The sequence below is a fragment of the Saimiri boliviensis genome, chromosome 17 (genome assembly GCF_048565385.1).
Source record: "Saimiri boliviensis isolate mSaiBol1 chromosome 17, mSaiBol1.pri, whole genome shotgun sequence".
NCBI lineage: Eukaryota > Metazoa > Chordata > Mammalia > Primates > Cebidae > Saimiri > Saimiri boliviensis.
In genome coordinates, this window is record NC_133465.1 from 28,888,134 (window position 1) to 28,908,382 (window position 20,249).

The 20,249-nt window shown below is 39.4% G+C and overlaps 1 protein-coding gene across 3 annotated transcripts in view; it reads left to right on the forward strand.

The window, feature by feature from the left end:
* Nucleotides 1-20,249, forward strand: part of BLMH (bleomycin hydrolase) — a 45,364-nt gene that overhangs the window by 13,421 nt on the left and 11,694 nt on the right. For all 3 annotated transcript variants that reach the window (XM_010342089.3, XM_003931462.4, XM_074388421.1), the window contains exons 7-11: nt 8,019-8,174; nt 9,340-9,498; nt 9,605-9,672; nt 10,709-10,826; nt 13,836-13,905. In XM_010342089.3, coding sequence (XP_010340391.1) covers nt 8,019-8,174; nt 9,340-9,498; nt 9,605-9,672; nt 10,709-10,826; nt 13,836-13,905 — 571 coding nt within the window. The remainder of the gene's footprint in view (nt 1-8,018; nt 8,175-9,339; nt 9,499-9,604; nt 9,673-10,708; nt 10,827-13,835; nt 13,906-20,249) is intronic.

The following is a 20,249-nucleotide window of genomic DNA, read 5'->3' on the forward strand; positions in this document are numbered from 1 at the left end:
TATAAACACCTCTGAAGTAATCTCAAGATCATTATTTAACTAAGTTGTCATCTATGTGAGTTCATTCTCTTTAACATCACAGAAGTGCATAGTTTTATTAAAGTGTACTTTTTTTTTTTTTTTTGAGATGGAGTTTCCCTCTTATTACCCAGGCTGGAGTGCAATGGCATGATCTCAGATCACTACAGCCTCCGCCTCCTGGGTTCAGGCAATTCTCCTGCCTCAGCCTCCCAAATAGCTGGAATTACAGGCATGTGCCACCACAAATGGCTAATTTTGTATTTTTAGTAGAGACGGGGTTTCTCCATGTTGGTCAGACTGGTCTCAAACTCCCAACCTCAGGTGATCTGCCCGCTTTAGCCTTCCAAAGTGCTGGGATTACAGGCATGGAGCCACCACGCCTGGCCTAAAGTCTATGTTTTTAGGTCTGTCTGTGCCTGAAAACACATTTAATGCCTCCAGAGGCATCTGCTTTTCTACCTGCTTTTGCAGGCATAGGTGGTTTTAGTTTTTTTTTTTTTTTTTTTTTTTAAAGAAGCAGATCTTTGCCCTTCTTTCATTGCCTACCAGAAAGTAGTAGAGAGCTGTCGTCCCTTCTCCCCTTCCTCTGTGAGTAAACAGTCACTATGGTAGGTTCCTTACTCCTCTCCTATAACTAGCTCATTGACCCACAGCACTGCACTTTCTTCAAAGTTGAGCTGTTTTCTGTGACTGCTTTAGTGTCCTTGTAACCATTCTATTCTTTGATCAATAGGTCGTTTTACCTTTGAGACTACTTTCTCTGTCAGTAAAACTAAAAAAGTTGGGGTAGACTGTGCACAGTGGCTCATGTCTATAATCCCATTGCCTTGGGTGGCCAAGGGACGAGGCTTACTTGAGCACAGGAACTTGAGACCAGCCTGGGCAACACAGAGACCCCATCTCTACAAGAAAATGAAAAAATTAGCTGGATGTGGTGGTCCATGCCTGTAATCCTAGCTACATGGTAGGCTGAGGCTATAGGATCACTTGAGCCCAGGAGTTCAAGGCTGCAATGAGCTATGATTGTACCACTGCAATCCAGCTTGGGCAATAGAGTGACACCCTGTCTCTTAAAAAATTTTTAAGAAGTTGGGGCAAATGATTGTAGGGCTTTACATTTTTATACAGTAGAATTAATTAATATTTTTGCAGTGCTTTAGACTTTACTGTATTAGAGTTTCTCAGCAACCCAGTATTGCAAATACAAATGAAGACTAAGATTCTTTCTCTTCTGCAGTGGTTTCAGGCACTGAAATCTTTTAGCCTTAACAGTGGAAAGGTAGAATTAGACATAGATAATAAGAACTTAGAATAGTAACGTGAGAGTTTGCCCCAGTTGAACAGACAGTGAGAAATCAGGAAGATTTTTGAGCAGAAGAATAAATAATACAAAGTTTTGCTCTCTTTCAAGTAGTTTGGTTGTTATCTTTGAACTACCTTACTGTTCTAACCTTTCCATTCTGTGGCTGCCTGTAGCTGCCTTAAACAACTGTTTAAGTTTCTTACCCTTTTTTCTTTTTTTGACAGTCTCGCACTGTCTCCCAGGCTGGAGTACAGTGGGGCGATCTTGGCTTACTGCAGCCTCTGCCTCCCAGGTTCAGATGATTCTCCTGCCTCAGGCTCTTGAGTAGCTGGGATTACAGGCATGCACCACCATACCCAGCTAATTTTTATATTTTTAGTAGAAACGGGGTTTCACCATGTTGGGCAGATGGTCTCGATCTCTTGACCTTGTGATTCACCTGCCTCGGCCCCCCGAAGTGCTGGGATTACAGGCTTGAGCCACAGCACCCAGCCAGGTTCTTGCCCTTCTAAGACTTATGACTGACTCTCAACTGCTGCATCTTTTCCTCCTCCTTCGCACTTGATGTCTGTCATGGGTATGGGAATGAACTCAATCTCATATAATGTTTTTAAATTGGGATCTACGCCTTTTTTCCCTTTATTTCATGTCTCATTCTTTTACCTTTCTCTCCTGATTCCATTTTTTAAAAACCATGTTATACTTCAGCAAGTCAATTAAAATAAACAGATCTTTCCACTAGGGAGTTTGTTTTTGTTTTTTTTTTTGAGATAAGGTCTTGCTCTGTTCCCTAGGCTGGAGTGCAGTGTCACGATCACAGCTCACTGCAGCCTCAATCTCCCAGGCTCAAGTTATCCTCCCACTTTAGCCTCCCAGCATGCTGGTATTATACAGGAGCCACTATATCTTGCCTGAAAATATTTTTAGAAATCTGTTACAGTGGAGCTCCTTTATGAGACTTGAGAGGTAGGACCATTCTTTATAATTTACCTTCTTACGAAATGTATTTAAACTGGAAATAGGGCTTGGACCTTTCTGGCACCAGTCGCAGTTTTTCTAGTTGTACGTTGCTGGAAAGGGATTATATAATCCACAGTGTTGTAGGTTAGTTTAAGTTCCCGATTTAAGTAGCTAAAGATGTAAAATCGTAATCAGAAGACAAATGGCCCCAAGAGGCAAGTGCAGATGCATTCAGCATAGCTTTCCTTGACACCCGCCCCCAGGGTACAAGTGAAGGGTCTCCATCAATAAAAAAATTGAGCTCAATTTTGGGCAGGCTGCCCTTTTTGCTTTGGTACTCATATCACAATTTTAGGGAACCTTTCTCAGTAACCTATATTTAAGAAAATAATTAGAAACATTGGCTGCTTTTGTTCTTTTTAAACCAGACTCAGAATGAATAGGATCCCATCATTATTCATTTGAGGAGTTGAGGAAAAGCAGAAATCAGTTGCCAGGTGTCATTGAGCCTTGTATATCTTTGTCTTCAGCTTTCCAGCATTTTGGAAAGCCCATATTTTATCAGGTTGGTTCTAAATGTGGTTTGAAATGACAAGTGCTCAGGGCTGGGTGTGGGGCTGGACTTGGTGGCTCACGCCCATAATCCCAGCCCTTTGGGAGAGGGGAGAATTGTTTGAGGGTGAGTTTGAGACCAGCCTGGCCAATGTGACAAAACCCTGTCTCTACTGAAAATACAAAAAATTGGCCAAGCATGGTGGTGCATGTCTGTAATCCCAGCTACTTGGGAGGCTGAGGCATGAGAATCGCTTGAACCCTGGAGACAGAGGTTGCAGTAAGCTGAGATCATGCCACCACACTCCAGCCTGGGTGACAGAGTGAGGCTCTGTCCCCACTCCCAAAGAAAGTCATGTGTTCGGTAAATATTTCTTTAACATATGCACCTGAAACTGTTCTAGACATTGGAAATTGAACAGTGAACAAAACAGAAAAGAATACCTTTGTGTAGTTTATGTTCTAGTAGGCAAAGCAAAGTGTATAAGAAGTATAATATGCCAAAAGATAAGTGCTGTGGAGAAAAATAAAGGAGAAAAGATATGAAGTACTGGGATGGGAAGTGAGCGATTTTAATTAAAGTCACAAATACATTTCCCTAAATGGGCTAATTGTTGGTTTTAATATTAATTTAATGTGTAATTATATTCTTAGGAATATGGTTGTACTCTTATTAATTTCTGTATAATCTCTTGTGTTCAATATCTAGTATCTTTTCTCCTGAATGCCAGGTAGATCTTGTGAGAAGCAGGTGACACTCCTGTGTTGCCCACCAGAGAGCAGACTTGGGTATCTAAAGCTCACTGCCCAGGGAATGATTTTTCAGAATTGCAGAGTCTCTTATCAAGGAAATAAAGTATCAGAGACCGTGGAAGTTACTCTTTGGAGCATTTTTTAAAAATTAGAGCTCATTTAGGCCGGGTGTGGTAGCTAACGCCTGTAATCGAAGCACTTTGGATTACTCCTGAGGTCAGGAGTTCAAGACCAGCCTGACCAACATGGCGAAACCCTGTCTTAAAAAAAAAAAAAAATTAGAGCTCATTTAATTAACTGTCGTTATTTGGTGCAGAGTCAAATATTCCTTCTAAAATGTTACAGACTGAAATATTAATGACTTTGGATAATTTATAGTAATGGTAAACAAGCAGTATAAAACAAAGCAACATGTCTCAAGTTACAAAGTTTTACTAGAATCTAAAGAGAAAGAAATATCACTCATCCTTATTTATGCCTTAGTTTTATCTTTGATAAAGTGCAGATTTATAAAACATAGGTGATAGGGCATAAGTATTATCTTACAAAAGGACTCACTATAGAATTCATTTAGATAGCAGAAATGTGGATTTCCTCTAATGTATTTGGGAGAAGGATGAATTTAACACTTTTTGTTTCAAATAGGGAGTCAAGTGCATAATAAGTTATTTTGCAAATTATAGTGTAAAACGTTTGTATTTATCTTTAGAATATGTTTAAAAGTGAACAGAAATTCACATAGTTATCTTTTTCTTAATTGGGCCTGGCCTTGCCTCTCCTTTTTTGGCCAGGGCCTGGCTGAGCTGGATTTACCACCCTTGGGTAGCTGAGAATTGATCTAATTGATTCCACTACTACATGTAGATAAACATGTAACAATAGTTACTCGTTGAAAGTACACACCATTTAAGTCTTTAAAACCTTTCTAATCTAAACGTATTCTGACTGTACACCTTCATTCTCATTGACTTGATCATAGTTACCAGTGGCAATGTCCTCCTCATAATGACAGATGCCTAAGCTGTCATTTGTAGCCTTGGCACTGAGCAAATGCAAAATGATTGTTCCATGTGAATCCCAAACAGAGCTCATTAATCCTTGGCTAGAGTAGCTCAATTATAGTTGCTCCTGTGATACCCTGCCTCTCTTTTCTGTGGTAGAAACTAACTTGAGAGTGACACAGTGTTAAAGAGAGATTATTTAATGACCAGATGTTCAGGATCATGACACATGTAATAAATCTTAATAAAGAAGGTTCTTTCTTGGAAAACAGAACAAAACAGAATGACAAGCATAACTTCTGTAAGATAACTTGCTTCTGTTAAGATAGTAGAATCACAGCAGTGAAGAACAAATTGCTCATACACACAGCAGTATGTGTGAATTTCACAGGTATTATGTCTGCCAAAGGAAGCTGCACACAAAAGATAATGTGTTCTTTGAATACTTATACGTGAAGTTAAAGGACAGGCAAAAGTAATCCATGGTTATAAAGTAAAAATGGTGGTTATCTGGTGGAAGTTTTGAGTTATTTACAGCAAAGGGGCCAGAGAACCTCCAGAGCCCTGGAAATGTTCTGTATATTGATGTGAATGATGGGTATATATGTATGTTTTTTAAAAAAATGAAATTGAGCTGTATACTTAAGATTAGTGTGTTTTACACACTTAACATATGTTATGCCTGAGTTAAAAAGTAAGAAAAAGAAATTAGGTCACGGAGTTTGGATTTGTTCTGGGAGGTAATAGGGAAACATTGGATCTTCAACAGGGAAGTGAGTTGACAAAAGTAGTGCTTTTAACATATTTTATCCTGTGGTGATATGGAGAAATGAACAATGTTCAGATCAACTGGTATACCTACCTCATGTCCCTAGCCCTGCTAGATGCTATAAAGGACACAAAATATCCATGATCATGTTCTTTAAGAAGTTTATAATGTTTTATGGGAGACAAGTTATATGAACCCTACAAAGTTACAGTAAATGGTAGATAGATGGAGTTTTGGAAACAGCATTAAAGTCAGACCTGTGTTCCAATCCTAATTCTGCCGTTTACTGGCTCTATAACTTTGGGCAAGTGATTTATTTCCCTGAACCATGATTTCTTTATCTGTAAAAAGGGGATAATATCTACCATCTTTGATGAGAGGCTTAAGAGATATGATAGTGAAAGATAGTACAGCACAGTAGATGGTCAATAAATCTTCCCTTTTTAAATCCTCTAGCCAAGGAGCAATACTTTGTTGTTGTTGTTGTTGTTGTTGTTGTTGACAGCATGTGACCTCAGTTTAGATTGTGGTTTTCTGCTTGGGCTATATGACCTTAAGTAAATTACTTGGTTTCTTTGTGTCTCAATCTCTGATTAAAAAAGAACAAGAAGAAAAAAAAAAAGGTGAGGGGGCAGTGGAGGGAATTATACCTTGAGAGGGTATTATGAGAATTAAGTGGACCCAGCAGATACATAGTATCTAGCACAAAATAGGCACGCTTGGTAAATATAAAATTTGTTTCTCTTGAAGGTGATAGCAGATACAAATGTGTGGTATAAATAACCCAGGTAATAGGTGATTGGATCAGGGTGGTGACTGTAGGTATAGAAGGGAGAGGCAGATCATAGTGTTACATTTTTAAAAAGACAAGGACATTTGATATAGAAGAGTAAGTACTTGCATCTCCGTGCAGTGGCTCACGCCTGTAATCCCAGCACTTTGGCAGGCAGATAACAAGGTCAAGAGATGGAGACCATCCTGGCCAACATGGTGAAACCACATCTCCACTAAAGATACAAAAAACTTAGCTGAGCATGGTGGTGCATGCCTGTAGTCCCAGCTACTTGGGAGGCTGAGGCAGGAGAATTGCTTGAAGCCAGAAAACGGAAGTTGCAGTGAGCCAGAATCACTACCACTGCACTCCAGCCTGGCAACAGGGTGAGACTCTGCTGCCATCTCAAAAAAAAAAAAAAAAAAACAAACGAAGAGGAAGAATACTTTCTATATTCTGTCCTTGTGCAAGGTAGGTCTCTTTTTCTACCTTTTTTTTTTTTTGAGAGGCGTGTCACTCTGTTGCCCAGGCTGGAGTGCAATGGCACGATCTCAGCTCACTGCAACCTTTGCCCCCCAGGTTCAAGCAATTCTCCTGCTTCAGACCCCAAGTAGCTGGGATTATAGGTGCGTACCACCAGGCTCGGCTAATTTTTTGTGTCTGTAGTAGAGACAGAGTTTCACCATGTTGGCTGGGCTGGTCTCGAACTCCTGATCTCGCCTCGCCTTATTTTTGCATTCCTATAAAATGAAAACAATATAAAATAAATCCTTGGATTGTAATGATGTTAACTTGAAGGTGTTGTGGCATCATTAGAAAATATGTTGTCTCACAACCCAAAAAATTATATCTTATTACTAAAAGTTACTTGTCTTATTTTTGAGACAGGGTCCTTGCTCTGTCACCCAGGCTGGAGTGCAGTGGTGTGATCTCAACTCACTGCACACTCTGCCTCCTGGGCTCAAGTGGTCACCCCATCTCAGCCTCCTGAGTAGCTGGGACCGACCACCCACAGGTGCAGGCCACCATGCCTGGCTAATTTTTGTACTTTTTTTGTTTTTTTTTTTAATTTAACCATGAAATAGCTCTCAGGAGATCCTGAGAACATGTGTCCCTACTTTTTGTATTTTTTGAGATAGGATCTTTCTCTGTCACCCAGGCTGGAGTGTAGTGACACAATCATGGCTCACTGCAGCCTCCGCCTCCTAGGCTCAGGTGATCCTCACACCTCAGCCTCCTGAGCAGCTGGAACTACAGGCATGAGCCACCATACCCAGCTCATTTTTTTCTTTTTTAAGATGTGGTTTCACTATGTTGTCCAGGCTGGTCTTGAACTCCTGCGTTCAAGCAATCCTCCTGCCTCATCCTCCCAAAGTGCTGGGATTACAGGCATGAGCCACCTCACCTGGCTCTCCTCTTCTAATAATACTTTTAATAGGCATTGTCATCCAACTCCAGCGGAAAAACTACTTTCCTATGAGTAGAGACCCGTGTTGTAATGTAAGGAAAACATCAATGCATAAAGGGAAGGAAATCCATTTATAAAATTTGTCATTACTTGTTACTTGAAAAATAATCAACAGAACAGCAACTCAGATCTTGTTAGTATCAATGGTAGGCAGATTCTTGGCCAAGGAAGTTTAATAAATATTAACATTCAGAATTGCATTGTTCACAGTATTTATTTGAGAACTCACAAGTTGACTGATAGCAAATCCCAGACATCAGCTTTCCAATTTTTGACACAGTATTAGATTTCTTGTGAAATTTCTGGTTTGAATTGAACCACTAACTTCTTGTGTTTCCTAAGCTTAAGGAAAGTGAAGAGGTGAAAAAAATAACATTTCCCCCTAGCTATTGCTCATCTGTCCTCCTCCTCTCTTCCAGATATTCCGAGTGGTGTGCATCTGTTTGGGTAATCCACCAGAGACATTTACCTGGGAGTATCGAGACAAAGATAAAAATTATCAGAAGATTGGTCCCATAACACCCTTGGAGTTTTACAGGGAACATGTCAAGCCACTCTTCAATATGGAAAATAAGGTTGGAGAATGGCACTGGTAGTCACTGGCCGTTGACTTTCAACCAGCTGTTAACCACAGGAAGTGGTATAAGATTCTGGGTTAGCATGCATGATTATCAAACTAGACAATAAACATTTTTCCCCACTTCTTCTGAAGTATTTTATGCACCTAATGAAGTTGGTGGTGCCAGGATTTATCATACTTTCCCCAGTGTTCCTCTTCAGAGACTTTTTAAACTGTAAGCCAGCAGTCACTTTAATTCCCACATGCGCCCCTGTTTAGGACCAGAATCATTCTCAAGTGCAAAGACGATGGAGGTGTATTGGGTGTTTCTTACCGTGGATTCAGAGCACTTCTTACTGAGGTCCCCTCTGGGACCTCTTTTGTTGAGGGGACCAATCATAGTTTTTCCTGTTCCCTTTAGGTAGGTCTTCCTCATCTGCGTAGCAGGATGATTCCTTTTATTGGCTTCTTGGTCCTGTTTAAAGCAGATGCCTGTTTTGTAACTTGAGAGCAGGAGCCTTGTGATGAGCTCTCTAATTTTCCTTACTCAGTGCACGTAATTTTTCAGAATTAGTTCTGGGGGCCAGGTTCGGTGGCTCATACCTGTAATCTCAGTACTTTGGGAGGCTGAGGCAGGCAGATCACCTGAGGTCGGGAGTTTGAGAACATCCTGGCCAACATGGTGAAACCCCGTCTCTACTAAAAATACAAAAATTACTTGGGCATGGTGGCGTACGCCTGTAATCCCAGCTATTTGGGAGGCTAAGGCAGGAGAATCACTTGAACCCAGGAGGTGGAGGTTGTGGTGAGCCAAGATCATACCATTGCACTCCAACCTGGGTGACAGAGCGAGACTCTGTCTCAAAAAAAAAAAAAAGAAAAGAAAAGAAAAAAAAAAGAATTGGTTTTAGGGCAGTTCCTGCTGACAGGAAAAACAGATGTACCTCCTAAGTTGTCTCTTAAATGAATTAGAATAAGCAGGAGCCTCTCTCACATGTATTTTGCCACCTTTTGTTTCTTTGTTGACTAACAAAGAAATTGTTAAATAACAATGTGACTGTAATGCTTAGCTTATAGGCAGAGATGATGAGCTTGATGCAAACCTGAACCTAGAGGAGAGCTACGTCTTGCTTGACATTCCTTGTTTTGTGCTCTAATCAATGTGTTCTTGATCTCAATAGATTTGTTTAGTGAATGACCCTAGGCCCCAGCACAAGTACAACAAACTTTACACCGTGGAATACTTAAGCAATATGGTTGGAGGGAGAAAAACTCTATACAACAACCAGCCCATTGACTTCCTGAAAAAGATGGTTGCTGCCTCCATCAAAGACGGAGAGGTTGGTACTGTTTTTGTATCTTTGGGGTTCAAACATCTTTTACTTTTTTGGTGTAATAGGAAGACAGGGTTTATGTTGACTTTCTTTCATCCTCTTCTATTTCTAGGCTGTGTGGTTTGGCTGTGATGTTGGAAAACACTTCAATGGCAAGCTGGGCCTCAGTGACATGAATGTGTGAGTGTAGGAAATTTAAAATAGAAAGTCATTTGTGGGTTGGTGCTGTTGGAGTGTGCTCGTGGTACAAAATGACTCTGCTGAGGTTCATCCGAAGATTAAGGTTGGCCTAAGGGCATGTCTCTTTCTTTGCATCCTATAGAGTTTGAGGATTCATAGCAGAAACTCCACATACTTAAGTACTCTAACCCAGGACATCAAGATCATACTTTTTGGGTGTTCCTAAAAAGCCATCCTCTATGAGAAAGACACTTTAAAAAAAAAATTGAGTACTGTGTAAATGTGTTCAGTGCATTTGGGAATGTAATGAAAGGTTTTCCAGAACTCCCATTTGCTGTCTTACTTTATGTCTTTTTGACAAGTGGGACTAATTTGCATGCATATTTTAAAGCATTCCTCCTGGTCATTTATGACAGTAAAGGTTCATTTGTGAGCTATATACGATTCCTTGACTGTTAAAATTCACCATTTTGGGGTTACTTATAAGTAATTGTTACTTGTAGGAAGTTGAATAAATATCTTGATAGAGAATTCTGCTAAAAGAGAATTAATGAGGTTTAAAAACTTTTTGAAAACAGATCAAACTCCCAAGTGTGTGTCTCACACCAATTAGAACAAGCAAGGACCTCTCTTACATGTACTTTGCCTTTTGTTTGTTATTTAACAATGTGAGTATAGTGCTTATGCAAAAATATCCCCAATATTTTGGGCATTATTTATTTAAATTTTAATCATCAATGATATAAAAGTATTCTTGCCTAAATGACAATGTAAACTTGTTAACTTCTGATGTAGAGATTGTATGTTTAATCATCTCCTTTTTTCCCTGCATACTCTTGTGACACATAGAGAATAGACTCCTACTGAGAGACTAAATTCTGCATGTTCCATATTCTTTCTGAAGAGCTACAGCTAGAGGCTTATTTATTTGGAGCTGTCGAGCCCCTTCAGTTTCTTCTGAATTCCTTTTACAAGCAAAAGCCAGTTTTCCCTATGTTGGTACTCCCTTTATTTTGTACTATCATTCTTTTTACAGCTATGACCATGAGTTAGTGTTTGGTGTCTCCTTGAAGAACATGAATAAAGCAGAGAGGCTGACTTTTGGTGAGTCACTTATGACCCACGCCATGACCTTCACTGCTGTCTCAGAGAAGGTATGACCCTCAGCATGCCTGCTGGAGTGTTTGCACAGATGGATGTACATTCTCCTGCAGACTGTTTACCCAACAGAGTTTCATTCATAGTGTATATGATTTCTGTTCCAGGAGGTGGAGGTTGCAGTGAGCTGAGATCATGCCACTGTACTCCAGCCTGGGTGATGGATTAAGATTCTGTCTCAAAATGAATGAATGGATAAATAAATAAGTAATATTAAAAAGGTTTTTAACCAAGTCCTGTGGCTCACTCTTGTAATCCCAGCACTTTGGGAGGCCAAAGTGGGCGGATCACAGCCTGTCCAACGTGGTGAAACCCTATCTCTACTGAAAATACAAAATTAGCCAGTCTTGATCTTGTGCACTTGTAATTACAGCTACTCAGGAGGCTGAGTCAGGAGAATCACTTGAACCCGGGAAGCAGAGGTTGCAGTGAGCCAAGATTGTGCCATTGCACTCCAGCCTGGGTGACAGAGCGAAACTCTGTCTCAAAATAAAAATAAATAAACAAATTAAATAAATAAGATTTTTCAAATAAGAATGCTTTATAACTAAAGCTCTTTAAATAAAATGTTTTGCCGGGCGCGGTGGCTCAAGCCTGTAATCCCAGCACTTTGGGAGGCCGAGGCGGGTGGATCACGAGGTCAAGAGATCGAGACCATCCTGGTCAACATGGTGAAACCCCGTCTCTACTAAAAATACTAAAAATTAGCTGGGCATGGTGGCGTGTGCCTGTAATCCCAGCTACTCAGGAGGCTGAGGCAGGAGAATTGCCTGAACCCAGGAGGCGGAGGTTGTGGTGAGCCGAGATCGCGCCATTGCACTCCAGCCTGGGCAACAAGAGCGAAACTCCGTCTCAAAAAATAATAATAATAATAAAAAATAAATAAATAAATAAATAAATAAATAAAATGTTTTAACTATATAGAGAGTTCCTTTTTTTTTTTTTTTTTTTTTTGAGACTAAGTCTTGCTCTGTTGCCCAGGTTGGAGTGCAGTGGCACAATCTCAACTGACTGTAACCTTGTTTTCCCGGGTTCAAGCTATTCTTCTGCCTGATTCTCCTAAGTAGCTAGTACTAAAGGTGTGTGCCACCACGCCAGGCTGATTTTTTTTTTTTTTTTTTGTATTTTTGTATTTTTAGTGGTGACAGGGTTTCACCATGTTGGCCAGGCTGGTCTCGAACTGCTGACTTCAAGCAATTTACTTGCCTCAGCCCTCCCAAAGTGCTGTGATTACAGGCATCAGGTATCACCCACCACCCCTGGCCGAGAGTTCTTTTTTGAAAAAAGAAAAAGAAAACTTCTTGTAATTTCCAAGAGAAATTCAGCTTTTTATCATTTCCATCTCATAGAATATTTATATTTTTCAGAAATAAAAATAAATACTTCACTGTCATGTTCTTGGGAACTTTCATTCTTTGATTAGCATGGTTTATTTCCTTAGGAAAATGGAGCTACCTTACATGCTAATAGTATAAAGCAAAATTTATATTATTATAACTGGAATTTGATATTGAACATTTTTCTCTTCATTCCACTAGAGTTTTTGATCACTAAAACAAGTTTGAACCACACTTGAGTAATAGTACAGAGATAAATGCATACTAGTGGTTATATTGCCACAATTTTCTTTCTTTTGTTGCTGATATCATGGAATCCCTATAAGGGAGTTCCAGGTATTATCATTTTGTAATTTTAGATGACCCAGAGGACAACTTGATATAGGTCACTGCATTGGCCAAAATTCATTGGCCAAGGGGAAAACATCGGAAACATTTTCAGACTTAGAGTAACTAAGTAACTATATCACTTTAGGTGACATCGACTCTAACAGTGATATTTAAAAGGGAAGTGAAGTTGGACTACAGTGGGGAGAATAGACAACCAAAACAAACATATAATATGCCGCCTGTTATATACTATGTGTATAGTATATAATCATGTGGTTTTAAAGGATTTGGTGACAAAGAGTCAGGATTAGTACAGGTAAGGGTGTTGGCAACTTTTGAGTTTGTTGTTTGTTGGCACTATTTTGAGACAGAAAATTACTGAGATCAAGAAAACTGCCGAGAGTGGAGTGTTTGGGTTAGCAGAGCCAAAGAGAACCAAATCCCGTATATTTGAGACTCATCATATAGTTATTTGCAAGTGAGAGTTGACAGATGAAATCGTTAGACTATAATACAAGGGTCAGTGCTCTTCTCATGCTACAAAGATTTAAGTTGCTTTGACATCAGTAAATGTCCTGGGTAAACATGAAAGAGTAAAGTCTTTTCCCAAATGGAGCCTTCCTCTTATCCCTCTCTGTGTCACTGTAGTAAAGGCTGTAAATGAAGGTTGTCATGATAAGTATCACTGTCTCTTTAAGAAGATGAAACTTGAGCTTATTTTAATAATGAAGATGGAAGAAGGAGAACAGTAGAACTGCCTGGCTTTTGTTTATGAAAATAGTCTTTTTACTTTTGCTTTGCCATTCAGTCTCTTCTATGAAAGTCAGTATTTGTGTAACTGCATCAGTAAAAGAACACATTTGGAGAGTGTCAGTATTTGGTTTCCCCAAGTAGAAAATCAGGCAGTATGAGGAGTTTACTTTGTTTTGTTTAAGAAAGACTCTGACAATGTTTTAGAATTATTCCTAAAATAAAGTAGGATGTATTTGCTTTAATCAGTATTAAAAGCAAGAATCCCCAGCTTCAAATGGTGTTTACTGCTTTTAGTAGCTTAATGTATTTTTCTTAGTCAAATAGCACTTTTACATGCTTATTTTATATATAGAATAGAAAGGATAAAATAGTATTTATTATTTTGTTAGTTGATTGTGTTCTGCCCCCAAGAGATTCAAATTTCATTTCTGTTGGAGTATCCCTTAGGTGACAGTAGGAAATATATGGCCCGGACCAAGTACGTCCTGCCTGTGTAGAGCAAGCTACAGAAGAGTTAAAATTATGTGACACCTCAGCAGGGAGAACCTGGCTTCAGACTACTTACCATTATCTACTTTTTTGCAGGATGATCAGGATGGTGCTTTCACAAAATGGAGAGTAGAGAATTCATGGGGTGAAGACCATGGCCACAAAGGTGAGCTCAGTTTGGTAATACTAACGCCAAGTGATTGGGTCTGCTGTACTCTACCTCTCTGGGTGTCAGGCTGCTCTAGTATGGAGGATTTCTCAGTAATTGGCTCCACTGACTAGACTATTCTACAGAAAAATCTGAGGATGTTATTTGACCCCAGGATTCCCCTGACCAGAATGGCATGCCTAAACTCTTTGACTCTGAGACCGCTATGTGCTACATTTGTTGCAACCTATGCTGACCCACCCCTCTTTGTAGACCGCTTGGCTAGTGAGGAGGTTGAATGCCCTTGCCAGGATACTTGCTATATGGCGTTTGATGCATTGTCATCTATTACATCGGTACTCTAGAAAGTCAGAAGCCTTCTGCATGGGAAAATGGGACTGGTAAGAAGCTTTCTTTAGGCATTTATTAGAGATTCCTTAGAAGTTATCATGCCTAAAGTGGAAAAGACTGCTTTGCTTACTACTTAGAACTTTTTTATACTGACAAATCAAAACCTAGGGAAAAGTCATAACTTATGATAACTAGACTAAACAAAATAACACTGCTAATATGTGAGTTGTAGAAAAATTTTAAAATACAGATTTAGAAAAATCTCTAATCATCCAACCACCTAGAGATCACCATTGATTAACACTTCAGGGTATATTATTATAAAATGTTGAGATCATGTTTTTAAAGACAGTCTTTAGTAATTGATCAAAGCCTTTTGAAGGAGATTTTATACTTCAATTTTTAGGGTTCCAAACCAAAAGTGGCAACTACCATGGCATATGTGTACATGTGAGCGTGTAGATGCATGTGTGCTGTGGCATTTTGTAGCCAGCTTTTTCCCAGAGTTCCTTTTTCTTTTAGCCAGTGGATTCTGTCGAGGAAAAACATTAATTGCAGCTTAGTAGACTAGTTAGAAGACTGAGAGGAAACAGGTAGGAAAGCCAGAGAAAATTCACATTCAGAGCTTTTTGGAAACAAACTTTAGCAAACATTTTACCCAACAGGAATTAGCCAGGCATTTTATTTTTAAAAAAGGAAAGAAAAAGAGATTTCAGCAGCTCTTTGTTGTTGCCCCACTCTGTATTTAGAATAGTGATTTTCCAGCTATGTTCCTCACAGCCCTAGGATTTATAAGGATAAAGGAAGAGGAGGAGGTGTGGAGGTTTGGACATGAGCATATGAGACTTCCGTAGCTCGTATTTGAAAATTGCTGGTTAGAAGAGCCTGCTAAGCTGAGTTTTGAACTTGACAGCACTCTAGTATGTTGACTGGGCAGTACAGGCTTGTATATGATAGCCAAAATCTGAAGACCATTTATTTGTCATTCTAAGGCTTTTCATCTCCCTATGAGAATAATCACTGGTGGATTTTGGCTGACTGCCCCTGGGATCTGCTGTGAAACTCAGCAGCCCAGCATTTATATGTAAACAAATACAAGTGTTGTTACTGCATTTCTCTTCATCATCAGATAGTTGCATGTTCACCTTTTGTGATTTCTGTAATTGTTCTGTGATTTCAGAGGTACCTGTCAAATTGATTGTTATGAATTAGAATACAACATTTTAAAATTAGTGGTTTCTTGTAAGGTGGATTTTAAGACGAATACACATTAGGATCAAGTACAGAAGGGTTTAAACCTCAGCAAAGCTAGCAGACAGTAAAAATAACTCACAATTTACTTATATCTGTAAGTTGGTGATAGTTAAGAGATGGATACTTGTCTTAAATTTGAAAGATTAGATTATTTGTAGCAAACATAAGATACTGAGTTAAAGTTTTCTGTTGCTTCCAATGATCCCTCTGCAGCTTCTGTTTCATTTCTGGTCTCATTTGGTTCCTGTAATTGGGTTTGTTATTGTATCGGTTAGCACCTAGGAAAAGAAGTAAAGTTACATTTGTTTAGATGAGCCTGGATCCATCATTTTGTAGTCAGTGAGGTTGAAGATAGTAGTGTTTTCTGTTGTTTTTTTTTTTTTTTTTTTTTTTTTTTTTGAGATGGAGTTTCGCTCTTGTTACCCAGGCTGGAGTGCAATGGCGCGATCTCGGCTCACCGCAACCTCCGCCTCCTGGGTTCAGCCTCCTGAGTAGCTGGGATTACAGGCACACGCCACCATGCCCAGCTAATTTTTTGTATCTTTAGTAGAGACAGGGTTTCACCATGTTGACCAGGATGGTCTCGATCTTTCGACCTCGTGATCCACCCGCCTCAGCCTCCCAAAGTGCTGGGATTACAGGCTTGAGCCACCGCGCCCGGCGTGTTTTCTGTTTTAAGAGAGGATAGACACTTGTTAAATCTGGAAAGTGTGTTTTTTTTGTAGTGTGAGTTACTGTCTTTATTATTTTGAACCTAAATATTTACTCTTAAAGATAATTTTAGGTCTCTTTACTGTATATAATTTTTCCATTTAGCTTTACCTCTTTAATTGTACTCAATAAAAGTTTTGCTTCTGCTAGCTGACTCATTTCATTATTATGCTGAGAGAACTGCATAATACAGGGTCTTGATATCCCCATAACTTGTCTGTAACCCTTCTTAGTGAAATCTGCAGCTATCTAGTAAAGATTAACTTTTTTGTTGTTCTCAAATAACTGAAATGCCTGTGATTATGCACAGCAAAGTATTTCAGAGGACAGCCAAAAGATAATAGAACTAGAGCGGGGGTAGGGAGTTGTTCATTTAAAGCCAAAATAAATTATTCTCATGTATTTCTTGGTAATGTTCTTTCTGACTTAACAGGAAGGAAGGAAAGAAAACATGATCTAATTTAATTGGCATACTTGGTCTGACCTTAGGAGAGCGCATAGTATGTTATTATGTTGGCAATGTGTGTTTACCCCAGCAGAGCCTTCTTGTCTGTCATCCTAGTGGACATTGGCTGGCACGTCCGAGGCAGGACCTCTTTTTGTGCCCTCTTGGGAGACATGACAACCTTAAGAAGCATTGCTGGGATTTTGTTTCTGTAGATAACATTGTTAACAGTTTGTTGCTATTCTCTTTGGGATTTCTGACTATTAAGATGGATGTTTCTGAAAAAGCCGGTGTTGATAATACATCCTGGAAATAAACAGAGCAAAGATACCTGGGCAAGCTGCCCTTCCCCTCTGCCCAGCCCTGGCTTTGGTTCTCCCCATTGGTCATGTTCATGGCCCTCTTGCTCAGAAACTGTTTTGTAACAGATAAACTATTTCGCAAAATGTACAGAAGGTTTTGTCTGACCAGGAGAGATATAAAAGGAGAAATTAGTTTTTGCCTTACTGTACCAGTTGGGTAACTTCAAGTTGATTAATTCTAGTATTCATAGTAATACTGAAAATTGGATGCATATCTAACACGTATAATACGAACATGGGTTTCTTTTCTCTCCTGCTTCTTAAAATACTTGACTATGCATTTTGTACCTTGTTAATGGATCATAGCAGAAATGGATTTCACAGTTAGATGAGGAACAGACTTTGGGATTTGATATATTATCTTTCATTTTGAAAAGTTGATAAAAATATTTTGTAAAATAAGAATTTAAAATCTAGAAAATCATCTTTGATTCCTCTCATTCTTCTTAGAAATTCAGCTGAGAAGAGCCTAATCTTTTTTTTTTTTTTTTTTTTTTTTTTTGAGACGGAGTTTCACTCTTGTTACCCAGGCTGGAGTGCAATGGCGTGATCTCGGCTCACCGCAACCTCCGCCTCCTGGGTTCAGGCAGTTCTCCTGCCTCAGCCTTCTGAGTAGCTGGGATTACAGGCACGTGCCACCATGCCCAGCTAATTTTTTTTGTATTTTTAGTAGAGACGGGGTTTCACCATGTTGACCAGGATGGTCTCGATCTCTTGACCACGTGATCCACCCGCCTCAGCCTCCCAAAGTGCTGGGATTACAGGCTTGAGCCACCGCACCCGGCCTGAAGAGCCTAATCTTTAAGCCACAGTAACCTGCAGATTCCCTAGCTAGTAAATGTTAGAGCCAGAATTATAACCCAGATGGTCCTACAGCAGAGCCAGTTTTCTTAACCACTAAAACTGTGCTTTCTCTCAGCTTCTCTGTTCTAGTAGCATGTTGTCTACTCATGAAATAACAGGTCAATTCATTGTCATTGGTAAGCAGAAACAGTGAATGAGGGGATAGAAAACTGTATAAAGGACCTGGAGATGTTGTGTAAATGTCTGGCGTCGGGAGAAAAGGTGCGTCATTTTTGGCTGGGAATTTGAGTACAGAGTGGAGAATGGGGCATTTTGTGAAGGTTTATGTCCTGTGAGGGTTTGTGTCCTGCGTTAGCACATTGTGACTTAGGCAGATAAGAAACTGCAGCCACTCAAAATTTTCCTGAGTTTTGTCCATGCTGCTTTATAATAAGGTTATTTAGTTTTTAACTTTTTATCTTGGACAATTTTAAACATATGTAAAGTAAACAGGATTGTGTTAAGGAGCTCGGCGTATGCCTGTCACCCAGCTTCAGTAGTTACCAACATTTTGTCATGCAGATAACAATGTATTTGATAGTCAAGCAATTCCTAGGTGGTCTTTCTAATGAACCAGCCTTAAGATGAAACTACTTCTTTGTGATTGGTTCACTTAGTTATGAGATTGTATTCCATTTCTAGAGCCTGACACAGCAGAGCTCTGAATGTGGAATTATCATAAGATAGTTCTTAATGCTTATTTGGTCTAGTTTCTCAATATGATAAATAACAACTTTTAAGTAAAGATACGGGGGGATATTATCTAATTCTGCAATGTTCACCGAAGGAAAATACTTATGTTTTAAAAATTTTGTCTCTTCTGGTTTTCTTTTTGAACCAAGGTTCAGTTTTCCATTTTTCACATGCTTTTGTTCCTTTCAGATACATGAACGTTTGAAATTGTTTCTAACTGACTATCTTTTCTTACAAATGAGTCTCTCTGTTCCTGATTTCTTTCATTTTAGTAAAATTTCCAGACTTCCTTCAAGAAAGGAGCCCTCTTAACGATTTCAGTTAAAGAGACTTTGGCATGTTAGAGATTAGAAAAAGAAAAATGTGACCAATTCAGATTATATCTAGATTTCTGCTGCTTTCTAAAAACCAATGTTATGACCTATAATTGTCTCACCAGCCAAACTGCCACATGTTATTTTGGAGATGGTATATTCAAAGCTAGGCACAAAACTCAACACATTATTTATATAATACTATGTTGTAGAACCAGGTGAGTTGTGGAGAGACAGTTACTAATAATTAATTCTTGATTTTAGATGCTGGGCAGTAATTTAACTCCTTGTAGTGTCGCATTTCTGTATCAGTAACATGGACAATTATTTTGCTGGGATTACCGGAATGAGCCACCGTGCCCTGCCTACTTTGTTTCTTTATAGCTCCTACAGTTTGTATGGAGCCATCAAATGAAATAATGTATGCAAGCATTTTTCAAACTGTATACTGTTATATAAATCTAAGGAGTTATGATTAGCCCATATTCCTGTCAGAGGTACTCAGGACATAAAGCTACAGAGCATCTTGCTTTATGCGAATTCGTAGTTTGTTAATGTATTCATACTTGTTTCTCCTCATGACATCAGATTAGAGTAACTCAGGATGTGAACGTGGGTGATTATACCCAGGTTTTTTGTGAAGAAACTGAAACTTATTGACAGTTGTGTCTTATTCAGGTTGTACAGAATCAGAGCTAGAATTGGAATTCAAATCTCTTAATTTGACACACACAGCTTCCTTAAAAGTATGTATTACTTACAAAAGACATTATTTGCAGGTCTGTTTGAGGTTCAGTTCTGGACCTCTAGTTACAAGTAATGGAAATTATAGGCAATGTTGGGCCAAACTTGCTGAAACAAGAGTGAATTGTAGAACTTAAAAGCAGAGGTTTCTGATTTCCGGGAAAAGGGCAAGATGTAAATTTATTTTGTCACCTCAGAGGGCTTCATGGCTCTCCAGGCTTGGGGAAAGTGTTGCTGTCATCAAATCTGGATATCTGGGTTCTTTCAGAAGGGCTTTTTTGTTGATATTGAGACAGAGTCTCGCTCTGTCCCTTTTTTGTTATTGTTGAGATGGAATCTTGCTTTGTCCACCCAGGCTGGGGTGCAGTGGCACAATCTCAGCTCACTGCAACCTCTGCCTCCCAGGTTCAAGCGATTCTTGTGTCTCGGCCTCCTGAGTAGCTGGGATTACAGGCGCGTGCCACCACACTCAGGTTTTTGTTTTTGTTTGTAGTTTTAGTAAAGATGGGATTTCACCTGTTGGCCAGTCTGGTCTCGGTCTCGAACTCCTGACCTCAAGTGATCCACCTGCCTTGGCCTCCCAAGGTGCTGGGTTTATAGGCATGAGCCATCACACCCAGCCCTCTCAGAAGGGCTTTTCATCAT